At 36.9% G+C, this 26,432-nt stretch overlaps 1 protein-coding gene across 3 annotated transcripts in view; it reads left to right on the top strand.

The window, feature by feature from the left end:
- Positions 1 to 2,382: 2,382 nt before the first annotated feature.
- The window catches only part of LOC121382104 (transcription factor ETV6-like), a 38,685-nt gene continuing 14,635 nt past the window's right edge, over positions 2,383 to 26,432 (top strand). For 2 of the 3 annotated variants that reach the window (XM_041511601.1, XM_041511600.1), the window contains exons 1-3: positions 17,103 to 17,514; positions 18,430 to 18,534; positions 22,843 to 22,935. In XM_041511601.1, coding sequence (XP_041367535.1) covers positions 17,283 to 17,514; positions 18,430 to 18,534; positions 22,843 to 22,935 — 430 coding nt within the window. In that variant the 5' untranslated portion in view covers positions 17,103 to 17,282. Of the gene's footprint in view, positions 2,559 to 11,031; positions 11,149 to 17,102; positions 17,515 to 18,429; positions 18,535 to 22,842; positions 22,936 to 26,432 lie in introns of those variants that run through there. The other variant, XM_041511603.1, reaches the window with a different exon arrangement.

The following is a 26,432-nucleotide window of genomic DNA, read 5'->3' as shown; positions in this document are numbered from 1 at the left end:
AAAGAAAAACAAAGCTTTTTGAAAGAAGATCGCAAGTGGAAACTTAATACACTTCTCTTTTCAACTTTAATTTAAACCATTCTTATAAAGTTGAGGTATGGTATATATATTTAAGAAAGAATTATCGTAATAGTGTGTTTATGATAACCTAGAAACATCAATTATTCCCAGTTCGTATGAAATATTTTTAAATGGAGTTTTAAATATCTATATTGATTTACTAATAGTCATTAGTTAAATGTTGGGTCAGTTACACAGTAAACGTGACAACTCTAATATATTATATCATATTATATTATATCATATATCATATCATATCATATATCATATCATATATCATATCATATCATATCATATCATATCATATCATATCATATCATATATCATATCTTATTATATGATATGATATATCTTATTATATGATATGATATGATATGATATGATATGATATGATATGATATTATATTATACTATACTATATTATACTATATTATATTATATTATATTATATTATATTGTTATGTAACGGTACGTTACGTTACGCATATAAATACAAATACGAATATGTTTATTTGAATTGCCGATCACTTATATCGAAGCAGGCACTCCTCCAAATAGCTCAACTTCATGGATGTAACATCGCTTCACTCCTTCATTTTTACGACGACACGCCCACCAGTGCGATATTACCTACAAAACTTAATATACCAGGGTAGGGGGTAATGGTTTTATTTGGTCTGGTATTTATTAATATTATTTTTTAGTAGAAAAAAAAGCAAAAAACATGCTGTTTGAAAACGACAGTGATTCAAATACCATCCTGTCATTACCAGTATCTACTATATTGTTAAAAAAACAAACAAAAACAAAACAAAAACAAAATAAAACAAAACAAAACAAAACAAAACAAAAAAGAGAACAGTTCTAATTTTCCTACACTATACCCAAGTGGTTAGACTAAACCTACAACAGAAATTGATGGAAAATAGCTGGTGTGTGATACGTATGGCCACAAGAGACAAGCACAGGTCGCGTTTGAAGAGACAAGGACTGGGATGTGAAGACGAATAACAGCAAAAGTTGAAATAGAGGAGAAGCTGTCAGATCGGGAAGAAATGAGATGGATACAGGCGCGTGTGTAGTGGGGGGAGTGTTTCGGGGGGGGGGGGGTCAAAACAGAGTTTCTTTTTTCTCAATATATTTTCCAGGGGAGCATGACTCGATATTTAAATCATACATTCGTCCCGATTAAAAAGACACACCACCCACCCCGGCATAAAGAAACCAAAAAACAAAACAAAAACCCACCAACCCACAAGGCACAAGAACAAAATAACACTAAAACAGACAAACGAAGTGCCTTTTTTATTTTTAAAACTACTGCTGCTTCCACACTAAATCTAGGCCCAAAACACACTGGGTCTTGGTCTGACGAGTATGGTACCAGTCGAACTACATATCTGGCAACAGATGTCATAGGACATGCGCTGTATTTTCACACTGCTAGACTGGCAGCTGCACAGTGTTCGAGCCTTATTTTTTTATTTTTCTTAATAAACAACATGAAAGATATATATATATATATATATATATATATATATATATATATATATATATATATATATATATATATAAAGCAATGTAGAATTATCGTAATTGTTGTTGATGTTTATATAATAAAATATATCCAAAGATATGAACACAGTCGATTATATTGATAACAGCGTGTTCGAAATCCCTGTGGTAAAACTAGTTACCTACCTACAGTTACAGACCCAGACGTAAAAATACACCACACACTCGCCAGAGCCAGACCCAGACCCAGACCCAAATTCGATATGTTTTGGGTCTTAAGCTTAAACTATCTGTCTACTCAATTATCATTCTGCTTGTTTATTTTGTACGCCTAATCCTAGTAAGAGCGGGAACCTAGGCCATGGTCTGCCTGGTTTTAATCCGGTCATAATACTTAGAATGATACTTGATACTTTCATTAAAACAACATATTTCATTGATGTTCAAACTCGTATTTCCATTTCAACTTATTTTCGTGCTTATATCCAATTAAGATTCAAGCACGCTGTCCCGGGCACACATCTCAGCTATCTGGGCTGTCTGTTCAGGACAGTTGGTTAGTTGTTAAATGGTTAGTGGTTAGTAAGCGAGAAGAGGGTGTAGTGGCCTTACACCATTGAGTCCTTAAGAACTCGTTCTGAGTTGGAGCAGGTACCGGGTTGCGAACCCTGTACCTACCAGCCCGTAGTCCGATGGCTTAACCACTGCGCCACCAAGGCCGGTCATCGTATTTTCATCTCCTATAGCATGCCGTTATCAAAGCATTTTGGGCGTGTTTGTATTGTGGGCGGAGCCACGTGTGCAGTGGGCGGAGCATCATACCCACACCTTATCAAAACGTTACATGGAAGTAACGCGACCTGACAGTGTTTTCCTGGAAATTCACCCTGTAGATAGGTCAGTTCCTATTTTTGTCGAATTATATCCGCAAATGGTTTGATCGACTCAGATTAACTCAAAGATGAGTAGGCCTACTTGAACACGTGAGTGTTTCACTTAATTAAATAATCATCGTGGATATTATACACAGACAAAATATTATACATAAAGGGGTTAACTTAAAGAAGACAGAATAGCAGCGGCTGGACAATTATGTTGATAGTTGGTCTGTGTACCAAGCTTTCAGGGCCGTAACTAGCCGGGGTGTGAGGGATGCGAAATTATTGGAAGGTAAAATCCGGTTTGGGCGATAAAAACATTAGGATGACAACAAACCTATTCGAAACCACTTTAATATGTAATTTTAGTCATCATGTTATAATGACAGCAAAATCAGGAAAGTCCCTTTAACTTTAGAAGTGTTGTGTGTGTGCCGCTCGAGAAAGCTATATATAACAGTGCGTTCAGTGGCGTATGGCTTTTGCATTTATCATAGTTTGACACCCAATGACCGATGTATTTTTCGTGCTGGGGTGTCGTATAACATCTATTCTATTCTATCTATCTAACTACCAACCTGCCTATCTGTCTGTCTGTCTGTCTGTCTATATGTATGTCTGTCTGTCTGTCTGTCTATCTATCTATCTATCTATCTATCAATGGCGTATGGGATGGACATTTTAGGAGTGTCTGAAGAAAAGTACCCTACAAATTTTTAATGTGCCTCGATTTCCGCATAGATAACAGAGAAGTTAGAAGAATTAAATTCGTATTGCCTAAAATAATAGGTGAAGAAAAACAAGAAGTTATTTACCTGGTGATGTATAGAAATGACACGTTTGATGTACGACTATTATGACTCACAGTGAAATAAAACAAATTCAAGGATTACTATTCTTAACCGACTTTGAAAAAAGCATTTAGTTCGGACAATTGGAATTTTATTTCAGATGTACTGAAATGTCTTTGTGTTGGTCAATAAATACAAAATGGATTGATATATTTCAGGCTCAGGCTAGCGTGCTTGTAAATGAATGTGTATGTTTTTTTTGTTTTTTTTTTACATTAGCAAGGCGACCCGATTTCACCGTATATTTTTCTCCTGGATGTAGAAATTTTTAACACGTTAAAGGGACATTCCTGAGTTTGCTGCATTGTAAGATGTTGCCGACTAATGTAATATTTCTACGATTAAACTTAGATATTAAATATATTTTCTTGTTTAGAATATCAGTGCCTGTATATTTAATGTGTTTCTGGTCGTCTTAATATTTGTAAGAAGCCCAAACTCGATTTTGTCTTCAAATAATTTCGTACGTACGAAAACAAAATATTTTGGGAAATAAAATGAAATTTGCCTAGTATAAATATTAGAACGATCAGAAACACGTTTAATATATAGCCACTAATATTTTATGCAGAAAAATATATTTGATATGTAATTACAATCGTTAAAAAGTCTCAGTTAGTCGATAACATCTTAAACATTGCAGCAAACTCAGGAATGTCCCTTTAATATAGTAAACAATTAAAGGGTCTGACCGCAAGTTGCTGTCGTTGGTAAAGTGTTTTCTAGTAACAGAGATTTTTCAAATAATACAATTACTTACTAAAATACATTTTCTTGTATAGGAGGATTTGAGTGTCTGATTATTCATTGCGTTTCTGATCGTCATAGGTGTTTCCAGTAATTCCAACTTCCTTCTATTTAGTTGACGATATCAGAATTACACTGGATGTTCAGTTCTCAATATGTTGAATTTTTATGTATAATTTTCAGGTATTTTAATTATGTATTTGTAACAACAAAAAATCTATAGAGGACCCAATAAAAAGAACTAGATAGAAGATTAGAAAAGAATGGAACTTCGAATAGATATGTAAATTTACTTTACTTCTAAGTATTAATACAGTTTTAGAAAATATGATAGAAATTAATTGTTTTTTTAAAAATCCATTCTGTTGAAAATAATATTAAAGATCTAGTTGAACCTTAATAGTTTTAGGTAGAAATATAATTATAAAATAATATATATATATATATATATATATATATACACACACACACACACATACATGCACACAAACATATATATATATATATATATATATATATATATATATATATATATATATATATATATATATATATATTTTTACTGGTGGAAACAAATAAAACAAAATAAGGAATCATATAAACAATAACAGTAACCAAGCCTCGAATCTTCAGTACCAGGACGTTAACCGTGTTAACAGCAGTCAACCCCACATCACTGACATTCAATAATTGTATACATGTATTTCATATTATGCATAAAAATACTAAATCATAGAAAAAAGCCCATACAAATAGCTCAGTAGCCGCCAAAAATGGTTCCGAGATTCAAAATACGATAGCTCGTAAAATAAAGCAAAAATTATTATTAAATTGTGCACACAGTTGCATACATGTGTTAAGCATCCATATGCAAAATTTGCATAGATTCTTTCGTACTGTTATCATATTGAAACATATAATTTGGAATGAAGTGTTATTACTCAGGTGTAAAAGAAAAACATGTATGTTTTCGGGAACTCGGTCCTACTTAAAAAAAAAACCCACCCTAATTTGTTGTTTTTTAATGTATTAATTAAAAAGAAAATAATATGTACATGAAAACAGTAAAAATGTAAAAGGATGGGTTGGGGGTAGAGTTGGAAATGGGAAACGTTTTGGAAATAGTAATTAGTGAAACAGTTAATAGAATTTTTTTTTTAAATCAATAAAAAGTTAAAAAGCCAAAGGACAGTCCAAAAATAAATAAGAGAAAGAAAAGGATCGACTATATAATATAATAAATATATATATATATATATATATATATATATATATATATATATATATATATATTAAATAAGCAATTTCGACATACAATTTTGAACAAAGGTTTAAAATGTTAAAATCCGATCTATATGTCGTTAAGGCCATTAAGATGCACAGCTTGTAGGGACGAGATGGGTTACATCCCGTCAAGAAAACCCCTAGATTGACAGTCATTAGAAGGAAGGTGTAGTGCTGTGCTGAAATACAGATCTTGATCCGTCTGAACAAGAGAGTATCAGACTAGGAAATAATCCAGTCGTCATGGTTGGTATAGACGGGCCCGATTCCGGATGATACGAGATGGTATCAATATAAAACCAAGTAAAGTCCCATTTCTTCTTAGAGTGGAGCGGTCAATCTTTCAGTGCTGCTAGGGCAGGCTCGGACATGTAGAAATGTAACACGAACAACCGTGGCGTTTTGCAGAGCAGCCGTCATACGAAACATGTGTCGACAAACGTCATTCGAGGAGGCATGGAATGACGTGGAGGCAAGGAATCTTGCTAAAAACGAGTCCAACTTGGTGGTGCAGGCTGTCGAAACAAGAAGCGTCCTAGCGTTCAGACAATTACAATGGCCACATACATCCCAGTAGAAAATTCCATTTTGTTGACAAAAAACAAAACAAAATGAAGGATTCTCAAGTCGAGCGCACAAAAGCACGTGAAACCAGCACGTGTTACAACGGCGAGCTCCTGACTGGGAATGGTGGTATCACTGTATGTCCAAACTTGTTGAATGTCTTGTCGTCTACAATAGTCATACACCAAAACTAAATAGTTCTCAAATAACAACAGTTGATTTTTAAATAAAATAAAATAATAAATAACTTTGAGCAGCATATTCCTTTGCTGATAGTAACTAGTATAAAAGTAGCTCCGTCACAAAAGGCTATTTTTTTTTGTCAGTGACGGAAAATACATGTATAGAAATTTTACACAAAATATATATGGTAGGTTTGGAAATTGTGTGTCCGCGATCCGAAACTCTTGTTAAAACGTTTTGTTACAGATTTGGAGAGTTGAGTTTGTATCCGCGATGCAAAACTCTTTTTAAAAACGTTTTGTTACAGATTTGGAGAGTTGGAGTTTGTGTCCGCGATACAAAACTCTTTTTTTAAAAATTTTTTGCAGATTTGGAGAGTTTGAGTTTGAGACTGCGATGCAAAACTCTTGTTTAAACCTTTTGTTGCAAATCTGGCGAGTTGGTAATTGCAGTGGCGTAGCGTGGGTTTCCAGCGCCCGGGGCAAGGCAAGTATTGCGCCCCCTAACCAGTCGACCGTTAGCAATCCCCGAGTCACTTCCACTAGTCCAGAATTTTGCGCCCACGCTACGCCGCTGGGTGATTGTATCCGTAACGTGAAACACTAGTTTGAAAATATCCTTACGTTAAGGATGCATTCTCAACGTTGCAAGTAGTGCTCATATTTCGCTATTTTTGTGATAAATAATTCCTACTTAATCGATCTCGTATATAATATTTGCCAGTTTAACTCAAGAATATAAAACGTTTAATGTGTTTCCACTCGGCGTAAACAATAGTTTTCTCAAGAATCACGGACTAAAAATATGAAGTACATAAACATATTAATTGCCTAACTGCATTGCACTGTCCTGTATTGTATTTATTTCTCTGTTATGCTCCATGCTGCACTAACTACCCTGCTATATAGTTATCTGTTATCTTCTATACTGTACTGTATTGTACTGCCCTGCTGTGTACTATAATATGTCACTTATCTGTTATTTTAAATAACAAAAATTTGTTTCCAATTTTTAAATTAAAACGTCTGCAAACCGGTTTTAAAAATCAATATAGTCAACTGAAAATAAAATAATAAGTAATTTTGAACAATATAACATTCCTTTGCTGATCATAACTAGTATATATATATATATATATATATATATATATATATATATATATATATATATATATATATATATATATATATTATAAGAATCAGTGGATGAATTTTCTGACAGTCGGACAGACTAATAGACAGATGGTCAGAAAGCCACCCAGGTATGAACGATAACGGTTCTATTTGGTGGTTTAAATACATGTAGTTAGTATGTAAATGTCTTATCAAGTGACATTTCTATTCTAAATAAGCACACTATCTTTCTCTCATACAACAAAGGTTTGGGCAATTTCGGAAAGATACTTCCTGTTTGTATGATGGACAGGTATTATTTTCAGGTCCCAACTCACACTGTGAATGTGACCATTCAAAAGGCCTACATGGGTTGAGACAGTCGGCTATACTGGTACAATATTGTTATATTGGTCCCACGTTGGGGGCGGGAGACACAGAGAGTAAGCGAGAGAGAGAGAGAGAGAGAGAGAGAGAGAGAGAGAGAGAGAGAGAGAGAGAGAGAGAGAGAGAGAGAGAGAGAGAGAGAGAGAGAGAGAGAGATGGAAGTACGGATGGATGGATTGACAGACCAGCGGACAAATACACAAATTAATTTTTAACGACAGTAAGAAAAAAGATTTCATCAAATAATGCGTTTAAACAAAATCTGATAACAATCTGTGAGAAGAATGTACAAACCAGTGTATAAACTGTGTAGTTGGATCACTGATACAGTAATCAGTCCTGGTGCTATTACAGTTGAACATAACGTACGTCGTTCAGTACAGTACGGTAAATCAGTGCTAGTACGACTACAGTTTAATACAAACTCACAGCGTGCATCGACATGTTCAAGGGCTATCTGTGGTACACTACATGTAGCTAACTTCTTGGAAATGGTTTCGAACCGGAAAATAATCTGCCCACCTTTGAACCTTTCTAAAGAAATGCATCTAGCTAACCAGCCGGCCGTCTATGGAACTGGGTATGTACACGGTTCAGTTTGTTACACTAGATTCACAGAAAACAAAATAGATAGGACCTGGCAGACTGTTGACAGCTTAATAATGTAACGACCGTCCCCATCCCTAAACCCTGTTTGTTATAAATCTAACGAGTTGGAGGTTGTGTCCCCGATGCGAAACTATTGTTTAAACTTTTTGTGCAGATTTGGAGAGTTGTAGATCGAGTCCGCAATGCGAACATTTTAACTTTTTGTTGCAGATTTGGAGAGTTGCATAGTGAGTCCCCGATGCGAAACTCTTGTTTAAACTTTTTGTTGCAAATCTGGCGAGTTGGTGATTGTGTCCGCAACATGAAACACTTTGAAGTTTTTGAAATATCCTTATGCTAAGGATGCATTCTTAACGTTGCAAGTAGTGTGTTCATATTTCGCTATTTTTGTGACAAATAATTCAGTTTAATCGATCTCATGTATAATATATAACTCAAACGGTTTTTTTGTTTTTTCGAGCATCCTTGATTAAAAATATGAAATACATTTTTAAAAAAAATCCTTTATTGTACTGTACTGAACTACACTGAACAGTACTGTACTGAACTGAACTACATTGTACTGTATTGTATTGTATTTGTCTGTTATGTTCTATACTGCACTAAGTACCATGTTCTGTACTATACTACAGCACTTCTCTGTTAAGTTATATACTGTACTCTCCAGTTCTGTATTATCCTGCTCTGTACTATACTGTACTGCACTGCACTGCACTGCACTGTATTGTAATCCTCCGTACTCTAGTATGGCCAAATGACATCGAATAATGGTGTACATGAATAATAAAATTGACGTCACTGATTTATTCTTAATTGTTTTATAATTTTTAAAAGTATGTATATACTCGAGACAGCAGCTTTAATAACTGAACATTTCAAGTAAAATGAACGAAAAGAAATTAAAATTCCCCCGTTTCATAAATCGTAGATTCACCCCAGACCAGCATGAGTGTGCATTATTATACGCCAAGACATCAAACCATTTGGGTGACTAATGTATATGTATATCAGGTAGGGTTTTTATGACCCGAGTCGCTTATTTTGGAATAGTGTATTATCCGCTGACCCTAATTGCATAGAAAATACCTTCCTTTATCGGCTGTGGCTTCGATAGGCCACTTGCGTTTTCTTGTTCGTGACTAACAAAACCAGTGTGCATGAAGATAGAAATTATAGTAATTCGTATCCCCACGATTATGCTGTAGTAGAAGTAGCAACAACAACAGCAGTAGCGGTAATAGCAATAGTAGTATAAAGCATAAAGTAGCAGTAATAGCAGTAATAGTAGTAGTAGTAGTGGTAGTGGTAGTGGTAGTGGTAGTGGTAGTGGTAGTAGTAGTAGTAGTAGTAGTAGTAGTAGTGGTAGTGGTAGTAGTAGTAGCAGTAGCAGTAGCAGTAGCAGTAGCAGTAGTAGTAGTAGTAGTAGCAGTAACAGTAGTAGAAGTAGTACTAGTAGTAGCAGTAGTGGTGGTGACGGTAGCAATAGTAGCAGCAGCAGTAGCCAGGGCCGTAGCTAGCGGGGGGGGGGGGGGGGATCCGGAAAGCATTATAGAAACTTAAAGAAAATTCTCTTCTTAACTGTTTAAGGAGTTTTAGACTATTAACTACTCAGTTGTCCCCCCCCCCCCCCCCAAACAAAAAATCCTAGCTACGACCATGGTAGCAGTAGCAGCAGCAGCAGCAGCAGCAGCAGCAGGAGCAGTAGCAGTAGCAGTAGCAGTAGCAGTAGCAGTAGCAGTAGCAGTAGCAGTAGCAGCAGCAATAGCAGTAACAGCAGTACTTAGCAGTTGGTGATGGTTGTGACATGTTAATTCCCTCCATCTTTTCAAGTGTTCAGTCCGCTATACCTGTGACAGTAGACATTGTTATCAATGTTTTATTCTAATAATTGTTTATTTACGTATTATATATGGTATAGCAATGCAACACGAAAAGCACATTTTCATGCTCTTAAATACGTCTCCGTACACCGACAACACAACAATTAAATTGTGTTTCCTAAGCAAGGAGGAAGTTAATACACGTATTTGATTGGACGCTTTCGCGTGCTATACCCTCTGTTTCCGGGTTCGGATACAATCAAAACACCTTAGAGGTCAACGAAAAATAACCTAGACACCGAGTTGCCTTTCTTGGCGGTATTTTATTACCTTTTGAACCGAGTACTGTATTTTTATGTGAACAATTTGGGTTAGTAGGTGTACGTTTTTCTTGGAAGTGAGTTTTTGGGAACAAAAGTGGATGACTCGACGTAATGTATTTAAATAATAATAATAGTATTAATAATAATAATAATAATAATAATATTAATAATAAATATTATAATAATTATAAAAAATATTTATTATAATTATAATTATTAATAATCATATTGATAACAAATACATGCATTGTAAACAAGCTTGTAATAAAAGAGTGTCTTTTAATGAAAAATAGAATAGAGGTATAAATAATTTGATACGGTGAGTGCATGTAGAGGGGTGTTGGTAGGAGAGAGTGGAGGAGTCATATAAATATGATTAATTTTAATTGTAGAAAGAAAAGAAATAATAATAATAATAATTTATAATAATGTATAATCATAATAATAGTAATAATAATAATAACAATATAAAGTATTAATAATAATAATAACTGGTTTTTAAAAATTATTTATTTATTTATTTAAAACACAACAACAACAACCAACGACGACAAGCTGTATCAATGTCTATACTTAGTAGTGTTTCGTTCACTGTGTACTATAAAAAGAACTACCTACTGTGACCTACGTGTTAACAATATGCAAATGACCTTATGGTAGCACTCTAATAGCTTATCGTTTGTTGTTTGTATTTTCAGTGGCAGACAGGAACCTAATGTTTTCGCCGTGGCCCCCGTCACCTCACCCACCCCTTTCCGTGTCGGTGGCCGGCCCCTCGGGACAGTATCAGATGCCACTTATTCCCAGCATTTTTGGTAAGTTTTCTTGTTCTTAGAAACGTAAGTAAACTTAAAAGGATAGAACTTTTAAAAGAATCGTAGCGTGCCTATACACACGATCATACCTTTTAAAAAATAATTCTTAATTAAAATTCCGGTTGTGTAGTTGTTTTCTGTATATGTCAGTAGGTATTGTAGTAGGTGTGGTGATAGTGGTGGTGGTGGTGGTGGTGGTGGTAGTAGTAGTAGTAGTAGTAGTAGTAGTAGTAGTAGTAGTAGTTACTGTAATAATAGTGGTGGATGTAGTAGTAGTAGTAGTATGTAGTAAAACAATAGTAGTAGTAGTGGTGGTGGTGGTGGTGGTAGTAGTAGTAGTAGTAGTAGTAGTAGTAGTAGTAGTAGTAGTAGTAGTAGTAGTAGTAGTGAAGTAGTAGTAGTAGTTGTGGTAGTAGTAGTAGTAGAGGTAGTAGTAGTATAGCAGTAGTAGTAGAGGTAGTAGTAGCAGTAGCAGTAGTATAGCAGTAGTAGTGTAGTAGTAGTAGTAGTAGTAGTAGTGGTGGTGGTGGTGGATGGTTGTGGTGGTGGTAGTAGTACGTTTAGCAGAACCTTGTAGTATTTGCATAATGCACGAAGGAAAAATAGGTTAAGCAAAATTTGACGAAGCTATCGTTCTCGTAATATCCACAGGCCCGCTATTTCTCGTTCCAGCCAGTGCACCACGACTGGTATATCAAAGGCCGTGGTATGTACTACTCTGTGTGTGGGATGGTGCATATAAAAGATCCCTTGCTGCTAATCGAAAGAGTAGCTCATGAAGTGGCGACAGCGGGTTTCCTCTCCCAATATCTGTGTGGTCCTTAACCATATGTCCGACGCCATATATCCGTTAATAAAATGTGTTGAGTGCGTCGTTAAATAACATATTTCTCTCTGTCTCCCGCACCCTACCAATCATACAATGTCCTTGTTCATCGGTCATATTTAAATGTTAATATACCTGTCAGCTTTTCAACCGCTACAAACTTGTTCATTCGACTTGTTGGCATATTTATTAACGAATACTTACATTAATGTTATTGTTTACCTCGATCTTCACAATGTTTTACCTACGACAATTTTGAAAGGTTTCTGTCGTAGTTTCTGTCGTAGCCTGTCTTCGACAATTTTACATCAGTAATTTTAGCAACAAAATTAAAAACCAAACATTAACCCTTCAACCGACGGCAGTAATTTGGTAAATCCCTTCGGCAATTCATATCGCAGCCACGGTAATTGTCGTCAGTGCCGTCGCCCTGTGTGTGTGTGTGTGTGTGTGTGTGTGTGTGTGTGTGTGTGTGCCTACGAGTTTACATGTGCTTGTGTACATGTGTTCGCGTGTGCATATGTATGCGTGCGCGCGTGTGTGTGTGTCTGCGTGTGTTCACGCACCTCAAGCCTATTCCCAGTTTGCTTTTGGGGTTTTTTGCCTCATATTATTTATTTTATTTTTCATCATCATCATCATCATCATCATTAAAATTATTATTATTATCATCACCATCATCATCATCATAATCATCATCATCATCATCATCGCTACAAGTTCGGACGTCGCGAATTTAGTCAACTGTAGTAAATTAGGGTTATCCCCTTTCCAACCCATGCCTGTATTAGTTACCCATGACGTGGTTTGAAACTCGACTACATAATATGATTATATTCATCACAAAAACATTTTATGACGTGCACGTTGAGCGCTGCATTGTGAGAAGTAAACCGGCTACACCCAGGTAAGCGAATTGCCTTCTCCGTGGACAAGATAGCGGACATTGTTAAAAAGAAAACGCCTCCTCTGTTACACGCTTCCTTGAACTTCCCTGTTTCTCCTGTTACACACCCACCGCTGAGAGTCCTACTAAACACTCGCATCTTTCAAACGCAGACATATTGTGCCGAACGCCCCGAGAACCCGGATGTTAAAGGTAGACGTTTGAGTCTGTCTTATTTAACAACAACACTGATGAATTATCGGAAATTTGTTGTCCTTAAAGAAAACCCGATAAATTTTTTTTCCTCAAACAGCAAGGGATTTTAAATGCAATTTTCCCTGAGATAGGATAGCACAGAATTATGTCGTTTGATATACCAGTAGTGGAGCACTGGTTGGACAAAAAAACAAACCCAAATGGTCCGCTGAGGGGTCCGATTCTACGACCCAGTCACCTCAAGCGAGTTCTCTACCTACTGGCCTAGATACCATCCTCATATCCGACAAACGTTGTTCGTTATTACCCACAGGGTCGTACTTAGGCTAAGAGGGAGGGATGGGGGTAAAAAAAGAAGCCATGGTAACATAGGATCTTCACCAGCTGTTGACAAAAGACAAAAATGGAACTTTTAAATTAAACAAGGCATTTCGTTTTGCATTGACACCCAGTAGCCGATGTATTCTTTTTATGGGGTGTCGTTAAACATTCATTCAGTTTTACTCGTCCTAGTAGGGTTTTCTTGCTAGGATAATGAGCCCTTTCTAGGTAGTACTAAACCAAATAACTTCCGGCTGGGTCAAAGTTCGATAGAGAAGTGAACACCACAAGTCCTGTGATTGGTTATAAATGTGAGTGTGTTGTTTGTAAAAAATAATAGTTTCATCTGGGTAAAAAAAATGTGCAATTTTATTTCATCTAGTACCAATGTGTCAAGTAGCCTTGTGCTTGAAACATGTATGGGGTACCTGTAAAAAAAAAGTACTCGAATTTTGTGCGAAACTAGAGTAGTCATAGACGCTACCCGTTATCTCAGAAACGAGCAGCTTGACCCCCATTTTTTTCTGATTCATTTTAAGTGTAAGGGGTGGTAGTATTTATATCCGTGGCGTTTTTATGTCGGTTGATACGTTGCAGGTAGGAGTTTTAGCCACATATGTTACTATTGTCGTCTATGGGATTTGATTTGGTAGTATACACCCTATATAGTCCGTTTTTATTTTGAAGTGGTCTTCTTCTGGAATGGTTGCTTGTCAAGTGGCCTTCTCCTTGAATATTTGGTTGTCCAATGGTCACCTCGTAGAATGGTTGCTTGTCAAGTGGCCTTTCTTAGAATGGTTGATTGTCAATTGGCCTTCTTCTAGAATGGTTGCTTGTCCGATTTTGTAAATCAAAGTTTCCTTTTGCCAGACAGATATTATTTCACTACTGATATCATCTGTCCATATTAATTATTATTTGTGAACCCTTAGTTGGAGCTGGATTGTTGAGTGTCAGATCGTGTCCTTGCGCCGATGGGTCACGCACACTACACTTCTGAAGCTCCAGCTGCTCAGGGGGAATGCCCCAATGCTGGAGCTCCAGCTGCTCGAGGGCAATGCCCCAATACTGGAGCTCCAGCTGCTGCTGGGGGAGGGTGGGGGAGCCGCAAAGCCCCAGCTAGTGTGGTGTACCAAGCTGAGAGTGCAGGGGGCACTAAGGACGTTATGTCTGTGGAGAGGTTATATACCTGTAGGATGGGACAAAAGCACCTCTCTCCACCTCGGTTACCTTGCCGAGCTATCAAATGACTAATCCTTATTTCATCTGTAGCACAAGACATATTACACTAAACTGTGGCCAGGAAACTACAACACCACATAATATATTAGTTATCAAAAACTGTGTTGTGTGTAGGGTGTTCAATTACCTTGCAGAACATTCATTTGTTGCGGGTGGGTATAATACAAAGTTGACCCCACTAACACTCTAAAGATATTTTAAGCAATTAAGAAATAACGTTTCCGAGTCGACCTCTTACGCTTTACCTCGGAAGTCATTTAAAATTCCATTTTTTCCACGTAGTATCACAAGATTATTGTTTTAAAAAAAAAAGAAAAAAAAGAAAAAAAAAGAAGGAAAACGACTGGGACCAAATGTTGATTATGGTTGGAAATCTACTAAGATAATCAACAATGGCGTGACTTTTGTAAAAACAATAGGGAAATAAAGCGGTAGACATTTTAGTATCCTTACTACGATTGCGGATAGATAATAATAATTACTTTTCCTAGAATATGAAGGAAAACCATGGAAAACAAAGATTTTCTTTCTAGAATATTAACCAGGTGCGTTAAAAGTACGTGGTTTAAGTGTTTTTGTAACAGGTGATGTTCTTCGCCAGCTCCAACTCAGATGTCATTGACTGTGAGAAACATCCTTGTTACAATGAAAGAGATGGAAACTTGCAGACATACCCAGTTTACGACCTGTTGTATACTTGAACATTTTAGAGCACAGACCCCAGTTTCAGCCCATGAAAATGCATACTGTGACGGTACATGCTCTTAATTTCTTTTCGCCTGTGGCGATATTAATTGTTTTAGAAGGCCGTGTGCAGTTCCAAATGCACTTAGCCAGGTGGGCAACTTGTTACGTAATACTTCTGCGCGACGGTCGTCTAATACACACCCAGCCAGGTGCGGAGGCCATGTGGCCAGTAGTTACGTAATACCTCCGCGCGACCATGGAATCTTTAGCGACCAAGGCGTCAGTAAGTCTGGCGATCAAAGAGAAAAATGCGTCTCTGGGAGTTGGGGATATATCACTTGATAGGGGGAGGACCGCCTTGTACCCCCAGGCGATATTCTGATTTATAATAAATAGCTAGTTTTTTTGAGATATCGAAGAGAACCAAAAAGGAAGGCTCCCAGGGAACGTTGTCCGTTTGGACTTTGGTAAATATATATTATTTCTGCTCTGTTGTATAACCTTGATGTGATTGATGTGACTTTTAAATATTTTAATACTGTATTATACCAATATTCTTTAGACAGTGTCTTCGGTCATCTGACGAAGTAAATCGTAGACTTTTTGTTCTAACATTATACGAGTATTTGGTAATATAAAGCATAGCCAGTCATCCTAGAAGACCTAGGTAAACTGTAGGTTATTGTCTTTATTGTGATAGGTACCAGTATTAATTAATTAGTTAGGGTTAATTAAAAATTAACCAGTTAGGAATAGAGCTGTAATTCCTTTATTAATTAAGTTCCCCTAGAAGCGTTTCTCAATTATCACACGTGTGGGTGTTGTGTCACGGTGAAGTGATTAGCATATTGTGTAAACTAGACACCTAGAGATTAACTAATTAAGTGATCAGTTCTGGGTTGTTATTATTGTTGTTATTAATTAACTACTGCGGCTGTACATTTGTCAGCGTAGGTTAATACAGATTCCAAAGTGTATTTTGTTTTTGTTGTGTTTTCTAGTGAACTAAACGTGCTATAATAATATATACTTATATAAGATCGTATCTCTGATCATACCTAGACGAGCCATGCTCGGGTAAATACCGCCCGTTACAGAGAAATCTAATAGATATACAGTTAGGAGAGATATTGGACAATCGTGTTTTATTCAGTTACGGGTATTATAGAATCCCCGTGACACATACTAAGTTTAGTTAATCTACAAACCTGTAACACATTTGGATAAAGTTACAATTGGGTGAAACAAAACAATAAACCTTTTTTTTTTCATATTTTTTTTTAAATACGAATGGTATCGAATATATTTTGTCGATCAAATAAATTATTCATGTTAGCCGAGATGTTCCGAGTGGGGAATTCGGAACTCAATCGCAGTTCGAAGGTATTCCCAATATTCACGAGCTAAGACCATTATGTTATCAAGATCATGCTTATTTAACTCTCAAACCACGATATTTGTACAACAGTTTGCGATGAGACACCACTGATTGCTAAACATTTTACTTGTCCACCGGATAACCACTACGGCAAATTATGCTTGTCCGAATAAATTTTCACTTGTCGGGACAAACGGACAAGTGCTTATTGTGAACTCCATAACTGTTACTTCTCAGACGCACGTACGTTTTTTAAAAATATGACAAATGCATTTTGTGATATTAAAAACACCAGGATGACCAAAACCACTTCGAATGTACGGAAATGGATAATCTAAACAATAAAATCTAAATAAAGTATGATTTTAGTTATCAAAAATGGCTCTAATAGTAAAAAAATATGCCTTAGTGTTTAAAAACTAGGGTATGTCCCTTTAAGATCTAACGTTAACGGGTTGATATCGGCCGACTTCTAATAGATGTATTGTATTGACAAAGCCTTTTCTTATGTACAGTTGACTTTACCTTTGTTTTTAAAGTGAAAACAGCGACTTTACTTTTGTTTTTAATGTGATATTATGAAAAGGCGAACAATATACTTAGCGACTTTGACAGCGAGGCGTAGGCCTGCTTGTAGCGCGTGTTTTCTATCGTTCTTGAAAGCCTCTGATGATCGCGTGTTTTGTTTTGTGTTTTTATTAGCTCGCCACCCTCATGCCTGGACGAAGGAAGAGGTAAAGATTTGGTTGAGATGGTGTGCAGATGAATACTCCATAGATCCCGTGTGTCCAGGAACGTTTGATATGAACGGTACGTTAAATATAACCGGGTTGGTGTGTTCTGTGGCCCATTCCATTTTATAATGATGTTTACCCCCACCACCATCACTACACCCACCCACCCCACTCCAATCAGCTATATAAGGTGTTGCGGGTAGAATGATGGAAATACATGGTAAAAACGTCTCAGGTTAGCTCATTTTGCCCGAATATCTATTATTTGTGCCCGAATTTGTGACAGGGTTTCTGCCAGAGGGTAAAACGGGCATGGCGCCATACCCAAATTGTTTGCATATTTTGATAAAATTAATGATTCTTATCATTACTGTATTATTTTCTTAACCCTAAAACTAAACCTAACCTAGTTTCGTTCTTGGGGAGCCCCCCCCCCCCCCCACACCCCCACCCCTCAATACCCCCTGTTGACTGTGGTTGCATTCAGCACACACATTGTAAATGTTCAATTCCATAGCGCCATACCCAAAACGTTCTTTCTGGCAGAAACCCTGACGGACAATGATTTTCGAAAGAAGACAATGTATTAAATTTTAATATTTAATTTTAGTCATTCATTACAGAGGCAGCTCACTCAGGACAGTTTTTTCACCAACAGCTTGGCATCATGATAACGCCCATTTTGTCCTTTGGTAGTTTGCGACCTTTTATATAAAAACTATTATTATATTTATGTCCCCAAGCTCCCATACTTCTCCGACAGGCTTATGCGGCGTCATATGTTCCATCGTGTTCCTTATGTATTTTAGATTGTATTGCACATTGCACAAATAAGCCAAATTTTTGCTTTGTTAACTCTTTCAGTGATTATTATTTAAACATTGTGTTAACAAAAATATTATGCTTGAAACCAGTATGTTTTTTTAACGTATGGGTTGTTTTGTATGTACTCAAATGCCAATACATGTTTCTATTATTATTATCCACAAAGGCAAGGCACTTGACCTGCTCACTAAGAAGGACTTCATCGACCGAGCACCCAAGTCAGGCGACGTCTTGTTCAATGCTCTTCAACGTCACCTAAAAAGACACAGTGGTAAGAATAATTAAAAATCTTAAATATCGAGGACCGAATTTACAAAGCCTGTGTTTGACTTGTATGCGTGTAACTACATAATTTTTGGGTGACGTCAAACGATACGAGAACAGCCACTAGAATAGCCGATTGAGACACGACAACATTACGACTGTTATGCAGTCGGTTATTCTCGTTTGTAGCACTCGCGTCTGGCTCCTCCATAACTCCCTGAGCACTCCCCAGAGACCAGTTCAAAGAGGGTAATTTTTTACTTCCCTTAGTATGTGATTTTTTTAAAAGGATTGTAAAATGATGAAATATCAATGCTCAGTACAGTAATATCTCAAAATGGTCTCCCATAATTTAAGTTAGGGGAAACATTAATACCTCCTCTCATTTGTTTTCACGGTTAGGTCTTCAAAAAATAACCGAATTGTATAAAAGGTACTTTGCCATTGTATAGCATGTTTGACCTTTTCTGTCTAAAACTTGGTGTCTTGCCTTTTTCACTCTAGCCAAGTGGTCCCCACAAACGTAATTAAGTAACAGGGACATTAGTGCTTGATGTGAATAAGCCAGTAAATACAATAATTCCTCCGGAAGCAGGTTTTGTTTTTATACAACCAGTTTGATGTCTTAATGGTACATCAAAAACAAATCACAACCAAATCAGAAAATAAAGGTGTAAATATGTCCTACTCGACACGTTTTGCTTGTGAATTTGTCTTTTAAATAACTTGTTCGATGATAACTTCTAATTTGATTTTAATTTTTCTGTAATTTCGATCGTTTGGAATAAAAAAAAATCTGTATATAATGATTTTTAACTGAAATTTGTAGAAAAATTAATATGTACTCGTGTAAATTAAAATAAAACAGCGAAACCGTGTACAACATTTGATTTGGATTTTAGCCAGAGAGCCAAGGTTAAAAGTTTTGGTCATGGTGAACTCTTCCTTCTGCTATACTTTTTAAACCATTCTTTTATTTAAAATTTATCATCTCAAAAGTTATGAAATGTTGGTCTACTCTTCAAAATTTACTGTGAATTTTATTTAGGGCATACATTTCATGGGTACTCTAGAATTTTTTAAAACTTGTTTTTTTTTATGTTTTGAAGTGGTTTTATGGAAAGCTGTATGACAAAGCAAAATAACAGGATATAATGTTTTAGAGTAAATTACCATGACAACATTACGTTTCCGACGACATTGGCGACGGTGTCAACGTTTACATGACTTGATCGTTAAATTTACTTTTAGCTCCATTTCTCAAAACCTAAAAGTCGTATACAATGAAACTTGGTTTACAATTGTGCCTATGTATGTATGTTTAAAAAATTATTTCAAAGTTATAATGTTTAATTAATTATTTAGCATTTAGCTCAATGTTACATTTTCACATTTATATCAAGTTTTCGCGTTTATGTCCATTTTGTACAGGTTATAAGTCCTAGATCAATAAAACCTGATTTATAGTTGTATCTCTGTTCATTTGAAGGCTTTTAAAGCAATTTGAAATTTATCAAATTCATTAACTTAAAATTTAAAAGTTAATTAATTTGCCTTTAACATGCATTGAACATCTCTGGATGCAATTATGAGCGACACGGAATACATTTAAGATTAGTGAGACATTTAATTGTGAGAAATTCTGGTCTTTTATTGTTGTGTGCAGTCTATTTGCGTCAAAAGGGAAGCGATGAATTGGCATATAACTCTCTAATGAATAAGACCGGCCTCGGTGGCGTCGTGGTAGGCCATCGGTCTACAGGCTGGTAGGTACTGGGTTCGCATCCCAGTCGAGGCATGGGATTTTTAATCCAGATACCGACTCCAAACCCTGATTGAGTGCTCCGCAAGGCTCAATGGGTAGGTGTAAACCACTTGCACCGACCAGTGATCCATAACTGGTTCAACAAAGGTCATGGTTTGTGCTATCCTGCCTGTGGGAAGCGAAAATAAAAGATCCCTTGCTGCTAATCGGAAGAGTAGCCCATGTAGTGGCGACAGCGGGTTTCCTCTCAAAATCTGTGTGGTCTGACGCCATATAACCGTAAATAAAAATGTGTTGAGTGCGTCGTTAAATAAAACATTTTTTTTTCTCTCTCTAATGAATAAAGTTAAAATTAAAATTTAAAAAATATGTTTAAGTTTGAAACCCATATCAACTCAAATAAAAACAAATTTAAAACAAACAATTATGTGTAAATTAAATAAATTTCTTTACAAATCATCATCAAATTGCATAGGCTAAATCTTATTTTACGCCATATAACCGTAAATAAAATGTGTTGAGTGCGTCCTTAAATAAACCATTTCATTACATTTCACGTAGCATTTTGGCAACGCCCCTGTATTAAAAATTATATTAATCTATATAATTTGATGGCTACTTTTTAAGTAACACAGACGTTTTTAGTAAATGTTTTTGTTTTGTTTTTGAGTTGGTATGGGTTTAAAACTCAGTTATATGTTAAGATAAGATTTAACATTATTCACTGTAGAGTTATATGCCAATTCGTCGGTTCCCTTTTCCCTCACAAGGACTGTGGTTGTTAGGACTCATATGCCAATTCGTCAGTTCCCTTTTCCCTCACACGGACTGTAGTTGTTAGGACTCACATGCCAATTCGTCGGTTCCCTTTTCACACACACGGACTGTAGTTGTTAGGACTCACATGCCAATTCGTCGGTTCCCTTTTCCCTCACACGGACTGTAGTTGTTAGGACTCACATGCCAATTCGTCGGTTCCCTTTTCACTCACACGGACTGTAGTTGTTAGGACTCACATGCCAATTCGTCGGTTCCCTTTTCCCTCACACGGACTGTAGTTGTTAGGACTCACATGCCAATTCGTCGGCTCCCTTTTCACTCACACGGACTGTAGTTGTTAGGACTCACATGCCAATTCGTCGGTTCCCTTTTCACTCACACGGACTGTAGTTGTTAGGACTCACATGCCAATTCGTCGGTTCCCTTTTCCCTCACACGGACTGTAGTTGTTAGGACTCACATGCCAATTCGTCGGTTCCCTTTTCACTCACACGGACTGTAGTTGTTAGGACTCACATGCCAATTCGTCGGTTCCCTTTTCACTCACACGGACTGTAGTTGTTAGGACTCACATGCCAATTCGTCGGTTCCCTTTTCACTCACACGGACTGTAGTTGTTAGGACTCACATGCCAATTCGTCGGTTCCCTTTTCCCTCACACGGACTGTAGTTGTTAGGACTCACATGCCAATTCGTCGGTTCCCTTTTCCCTCACACGGACTGTAGTTGTTAGGACTCAAATGCCAATTCGTCGGTTCCCTTTTCACTCACACGGACTGTAGTTGTTAGGACTCACATGCCAATTCGTCGGTTCCCTTTTCCCTCACACGGACTGTAGTTGTTAGGACTCAAATGCCAATTCGTCGGTTCCCTTTTCCCTCACACGGACTGTAGTTGTTAGGACTCACATGCCAATTCGTCGGTTCCCTTTTCCCTCACACGGACTGTAGTTGTTAGGACTCACATGCCAATTCGTCGGTTCCCTTTTCCCTCACACGGACTGTAGTTGTTAGGACTCACATGCCAATTCGTCGGTTCCCTTTTCACTCACACGGACTGTAGTTGTTAGAACTCAAATGTTGCATGTGTTTAAGAAACATGTGTCATGTATGTTACCAAGAGTGGAACAAATTTCCGAAGAAATTATATGACAATTATAAAATTGGATAAATACGTTTGTACTACCACTTGAAATAATCATTATGCATCAGCTGATATTGTTATTATATAAATTTATTCATTGTATAACTCAAACATGTTCGTGATTTTCATTTCCGGTGTTCATACTTCTATCATTGTTGAATCGTCATTTATGCAGTCGTTCAAGCAGCCATTATATAGGTTATCATATCTGTAAGGGGGCGGGGAGATGATTATGTTTACCCGAATGCTTGTACGGTTCATAACCGTCCAAATGTCTGTCTAGCTCTGGAAAGGCATAGTAATCGGGCTACAATATCACTAACTCCATTGAGTGATACGGCGTACAGTTTAAATTCTAAATTTATGGCATATCCAAGACAACCGGAAGTAGATTTGTAATCTCTTTGACTTTGATGTCTTTGTCAAACCGCAGACGTATGCGAGATGCGTTTCATTGGTAACTCAGTGGCTGCGTCTCTCTCTCTCTCTCTCTCTCTCTCTCTCTCTCTCTCTCTCTCTCTCTCTCTCTCTCTCTCATTTCTGTTATTGTACCTTATGTCGAAATAATCATGTTGATAGGTTACATGTTGAATTATTGTTGAATATCCCATGTATTTTTTTTTTCAGCAACAGTTTTGAACGCACCACACTTTCCATCCTATAAATTAGAGAACCATGATCCTTCCAACAACAGGTCTCAATTGCGTCATCCGTCGCCAGGTAACCAACTCGCAGTTTCTTAAGAATGAAACTCGGACACCTAACTAATCAACACTTTACGGCAATATGCTTAACCTACGTAGTAGAATCACAGTTATGTTTAAGGCACTGACCATCGTTTTGGCCATAACAAAATAAATGTTAGATTTCCATTGAAAATGTTTTTCAAGAATGGAGCGGGGATGACATTTTATTGATTATTTTTTATTTTCAAGACATTGAAAACACCGCATACTAAGCAAAAACAAACTGACCATGAAGAAACAAAACAAAACACACAAAAACAAAACCCAATCACATGTCCACAGGGCGAGGATGAGTCTTTTCCTCTTGGTTTTTTTTGTTTTTTGTTTTTGTAAAGTTGATTAAATCCAGAAATAAATTTGGCAGTATCAGGGTTAATTATACCAGTAATAACGAACATTCGTACATGAAAAAAAGATTTCTGAGGTTAACAGGAATGAGTGATTAAATTTAAACTTTTTTTTAAAAAATAGTACACATTTGGGCGTGTGTATGTGTGTGTATGTGTGTGTATATATATATATATATATATATATATATATATATATATATATATATATATATATATATATATATATATATATATATATGTGACGGTACATGCTCTTAAATTTGTTTCGCCTGTGACGATTTTAATTGTGTTAGAGAGCCGTGTGCAGTTTATTGCCCGTAGCCCAGGTGGGCAACTTGTTACGTAATACTTCGCGCGATCGGGCATTCCAATATGCACTTAGTCCAGCTGTGGAGGCCATGTGGCGAGTAGTTACGTAATACCTCTGCGAGTGCGGTTTCGACGACCGTGATTTTGGCGACCAAGGCGTCAGTAAGTCTGACGATCAGAGAGAAATATACCGACGCTAGTAGAGGTGAAATATCAGATGATAGGGGGAGGTACCACCTTGTACCCCCAGGCCAATTCTGATTTTTATAATAAATAGCTAGTTTTTAGAGATATCGAGGAGAACGAAAAGGACGGCTCCCAGGGAACGTAGTCCGTTGGACTTTGGTAAATATTTTTATTTCTGGAATGTGTATAACCTTGATGTGATTGATGTGACTTTAAATATTTTGATACTGTATTATACCAATATTTTTTAGACAGTGTCTTCGGTCATCTGACGAAATAAATCGTAGACTTTTTGTTCTAACATTATACGACTGTTTGGTAATATAAAGCTTAGCCAGTAATCCTAGACGACCTAGGTAAACTGTAGGTTATTGTCTTTATTGTGATAGGTACCAGTATAATTCTGTGTTACAAGATTACTGAAAGAGTAGTTAAGGGTTAATTAAAAATTAACCCGTTAGGAATAGAGCTGTAATTCCTTTATTAATTAAGTTCCCCTGGAAGCGTTCCTAAATTATCACACGTTACTGAACGAGTAGTAAGGGTTAACTAAAAATTAACCAGTTAGGAATGGTGTTGTAATTCCTTTATTAATTAACTTCTCCTGGAAGCGTTTCTCAATTATCACACGTGTGGGTGTGGTGTAACGGTGAAGTGATTCGCATATTGTGTAACTAGACACCTAGAGATTAACTAATTAAATGATCAGTTCTGGGTTGTTATTATTGCTGTTATTAATTAACTACTACGGCTGTACATTTGTCAGCGTAGATTAATACAGATTCCAAAGTGTATTGTGTTTTTGTTGTGTTTCTAGAGAGCTAAACGTGCTATAATAATATATACTTTATATAAGATTGTATCTCTGATCATACCTAGAAACGAGCCATACTAGGGTTTAACAGCCTGTTACAGAGAGATCTAATAGATATACAGTTAGGAGAGATATTTTCATAATCGTGTTCTATTCAGTTACGGGAATTATAGAATCCCCGTGACAGGAGTAGAAAATTGGGGCGCTCGTCCCGGATCTGAAACGGGACATGCATATTTAAAAAAGTATTGTTTGTAAATGGGGGCTTTATAAATTATTTTTACAAATTTACCAGAAGTAGCACGTTGTTCACTAGAAAATTAATTAATAATAAGTGCGTCATATCTAAACATGGATAAGAATTTGCTGGATAGGCCTACGCTTAGTGTAGTGGAGATTAAGCGAGCACGTAAGGCCGAGTTAGTTGAAATCGCGGGTGAGCGAGAAATTGATTTAACATCAGCTAAAACCTTAGGTGATATAAAGACAATTATTGTCCAGGAAGTTTTTGGTGATAGGCCTGTTATGGAAGAAAGTGAGATTGTTCCAGAGATAGAGATAAATGAGTTAAGTGTGGAACAACAATTAGCTTTTAAAAAGCTTGAGTACGATAGAGAAGAGAAAGAGAGAGAAAGAGAAGAACGTGCATTAGATAGAGAGAGAGAGAGAGAAAGAGAAGAGAGGGATAGAGAAGATAGAGATAGAGATAGGGAAGATAGAGAGAGGGATAGAGAAAGGGAGAGAGAGAGAGAAGAGAGGGATAGAGAGAGAGAGAGAGAGAGAGAAAGAGAAGATAGGGATAGAGAGAAAGAAGAAAGGAATAGAGAATTCCAGTTAGAAAAATTAAAAGTGGAACATGAGTTAAAGTTGAATACTGAAGAAGTTAGACGTGAGGCAGGAAATGGTTTTAACATGTCGGAGGCTTATAGATCAGTGCCTGTATTTGACGATCAGGAGGTAGACATGTTCTTCCAACTTTTTGAACGGGCCGCTAAGCAGCTAAATTGGCCGGAGTCTAAGTGGACATTGTTAGCCGTGTCTAAGTTTAAGGGGAAGGCTAGTATAGCTTATAATTCAATGAGTGATGAGCGAGCAAGTCAGTACGACCTAGTTAAGACTGCAGTGTTGAGGGCTTATGAATTACGACCTGAGGATTATCGTTTACGGTATAGCGAGTTGAGAAAAACGCATGGTCAGTCTTATAGTGAGTTTGTGGCTAAGAAGGCAGGGATGGTTGATAAATGGGTTGTTTCTCATCAGGTAGAGTCATATACCGAGTTACGGGAGTTGTTGATCTTACAGGACATTAAAAATGGATTACCAGTTAGCTTACGTATTCATTTAGAGGATCGTGATGTCAAAAAGATAGAGGAGGCAGGCATAGTGTTAGATGATTACGTGTTAATACACAAAGCTCAGGCAGTACCGGGTAGCTCTTTACAACAGGGTGATAAGAAGAAATTTCAGCCAGGTTTTTCCCGGGAAAGTAACTATCGGGGAGAGTCATCTAGTTGGTCAGCTAGTCAGGCAAGGAATGCACCTGGTGGGCAAAGTAAGGATAGACCTGCATTATCAGCCAATGCACGAACTTTTCGTCCACATTGCAGTTACTGTAAAAAGGATAACCATCTTATCGGGGACTGTTTTAAAAGGAAACGCGATAATGCGCAAGTAGTCGGTTTAGTGAGGTCAGCTCCGTTAGCGAGAGAGTTAATGGTTAGTCCCATGGCAGAGAAAGTAAACCCGTATGTATCCACTGGTATGGTTTGTGATGTGAAACAAGAGTTGTGTCCTAAGGCAATATCAATCTAT

The sequence above is a fragment of the Gigantopelta aegis genome, chromosome 9 (assembly GCF_016097555.1).
Source record: "Gigantopelta aegis isolate Gae_Host chromosome 9, Gae_host_genome, whole genome shotgun sequence".
Lineage (NCBI taxonomy): Eukaryota > Metazoa > Mollusca > Gastropoda > Neomphalida > Peltospiridae > Gigantopelta > Gigantopelta aegis.
Note: the sequence above shows the minus strand (reverse complement) of the source record. Positions and strands in the feature narration are given on the sequence as shown.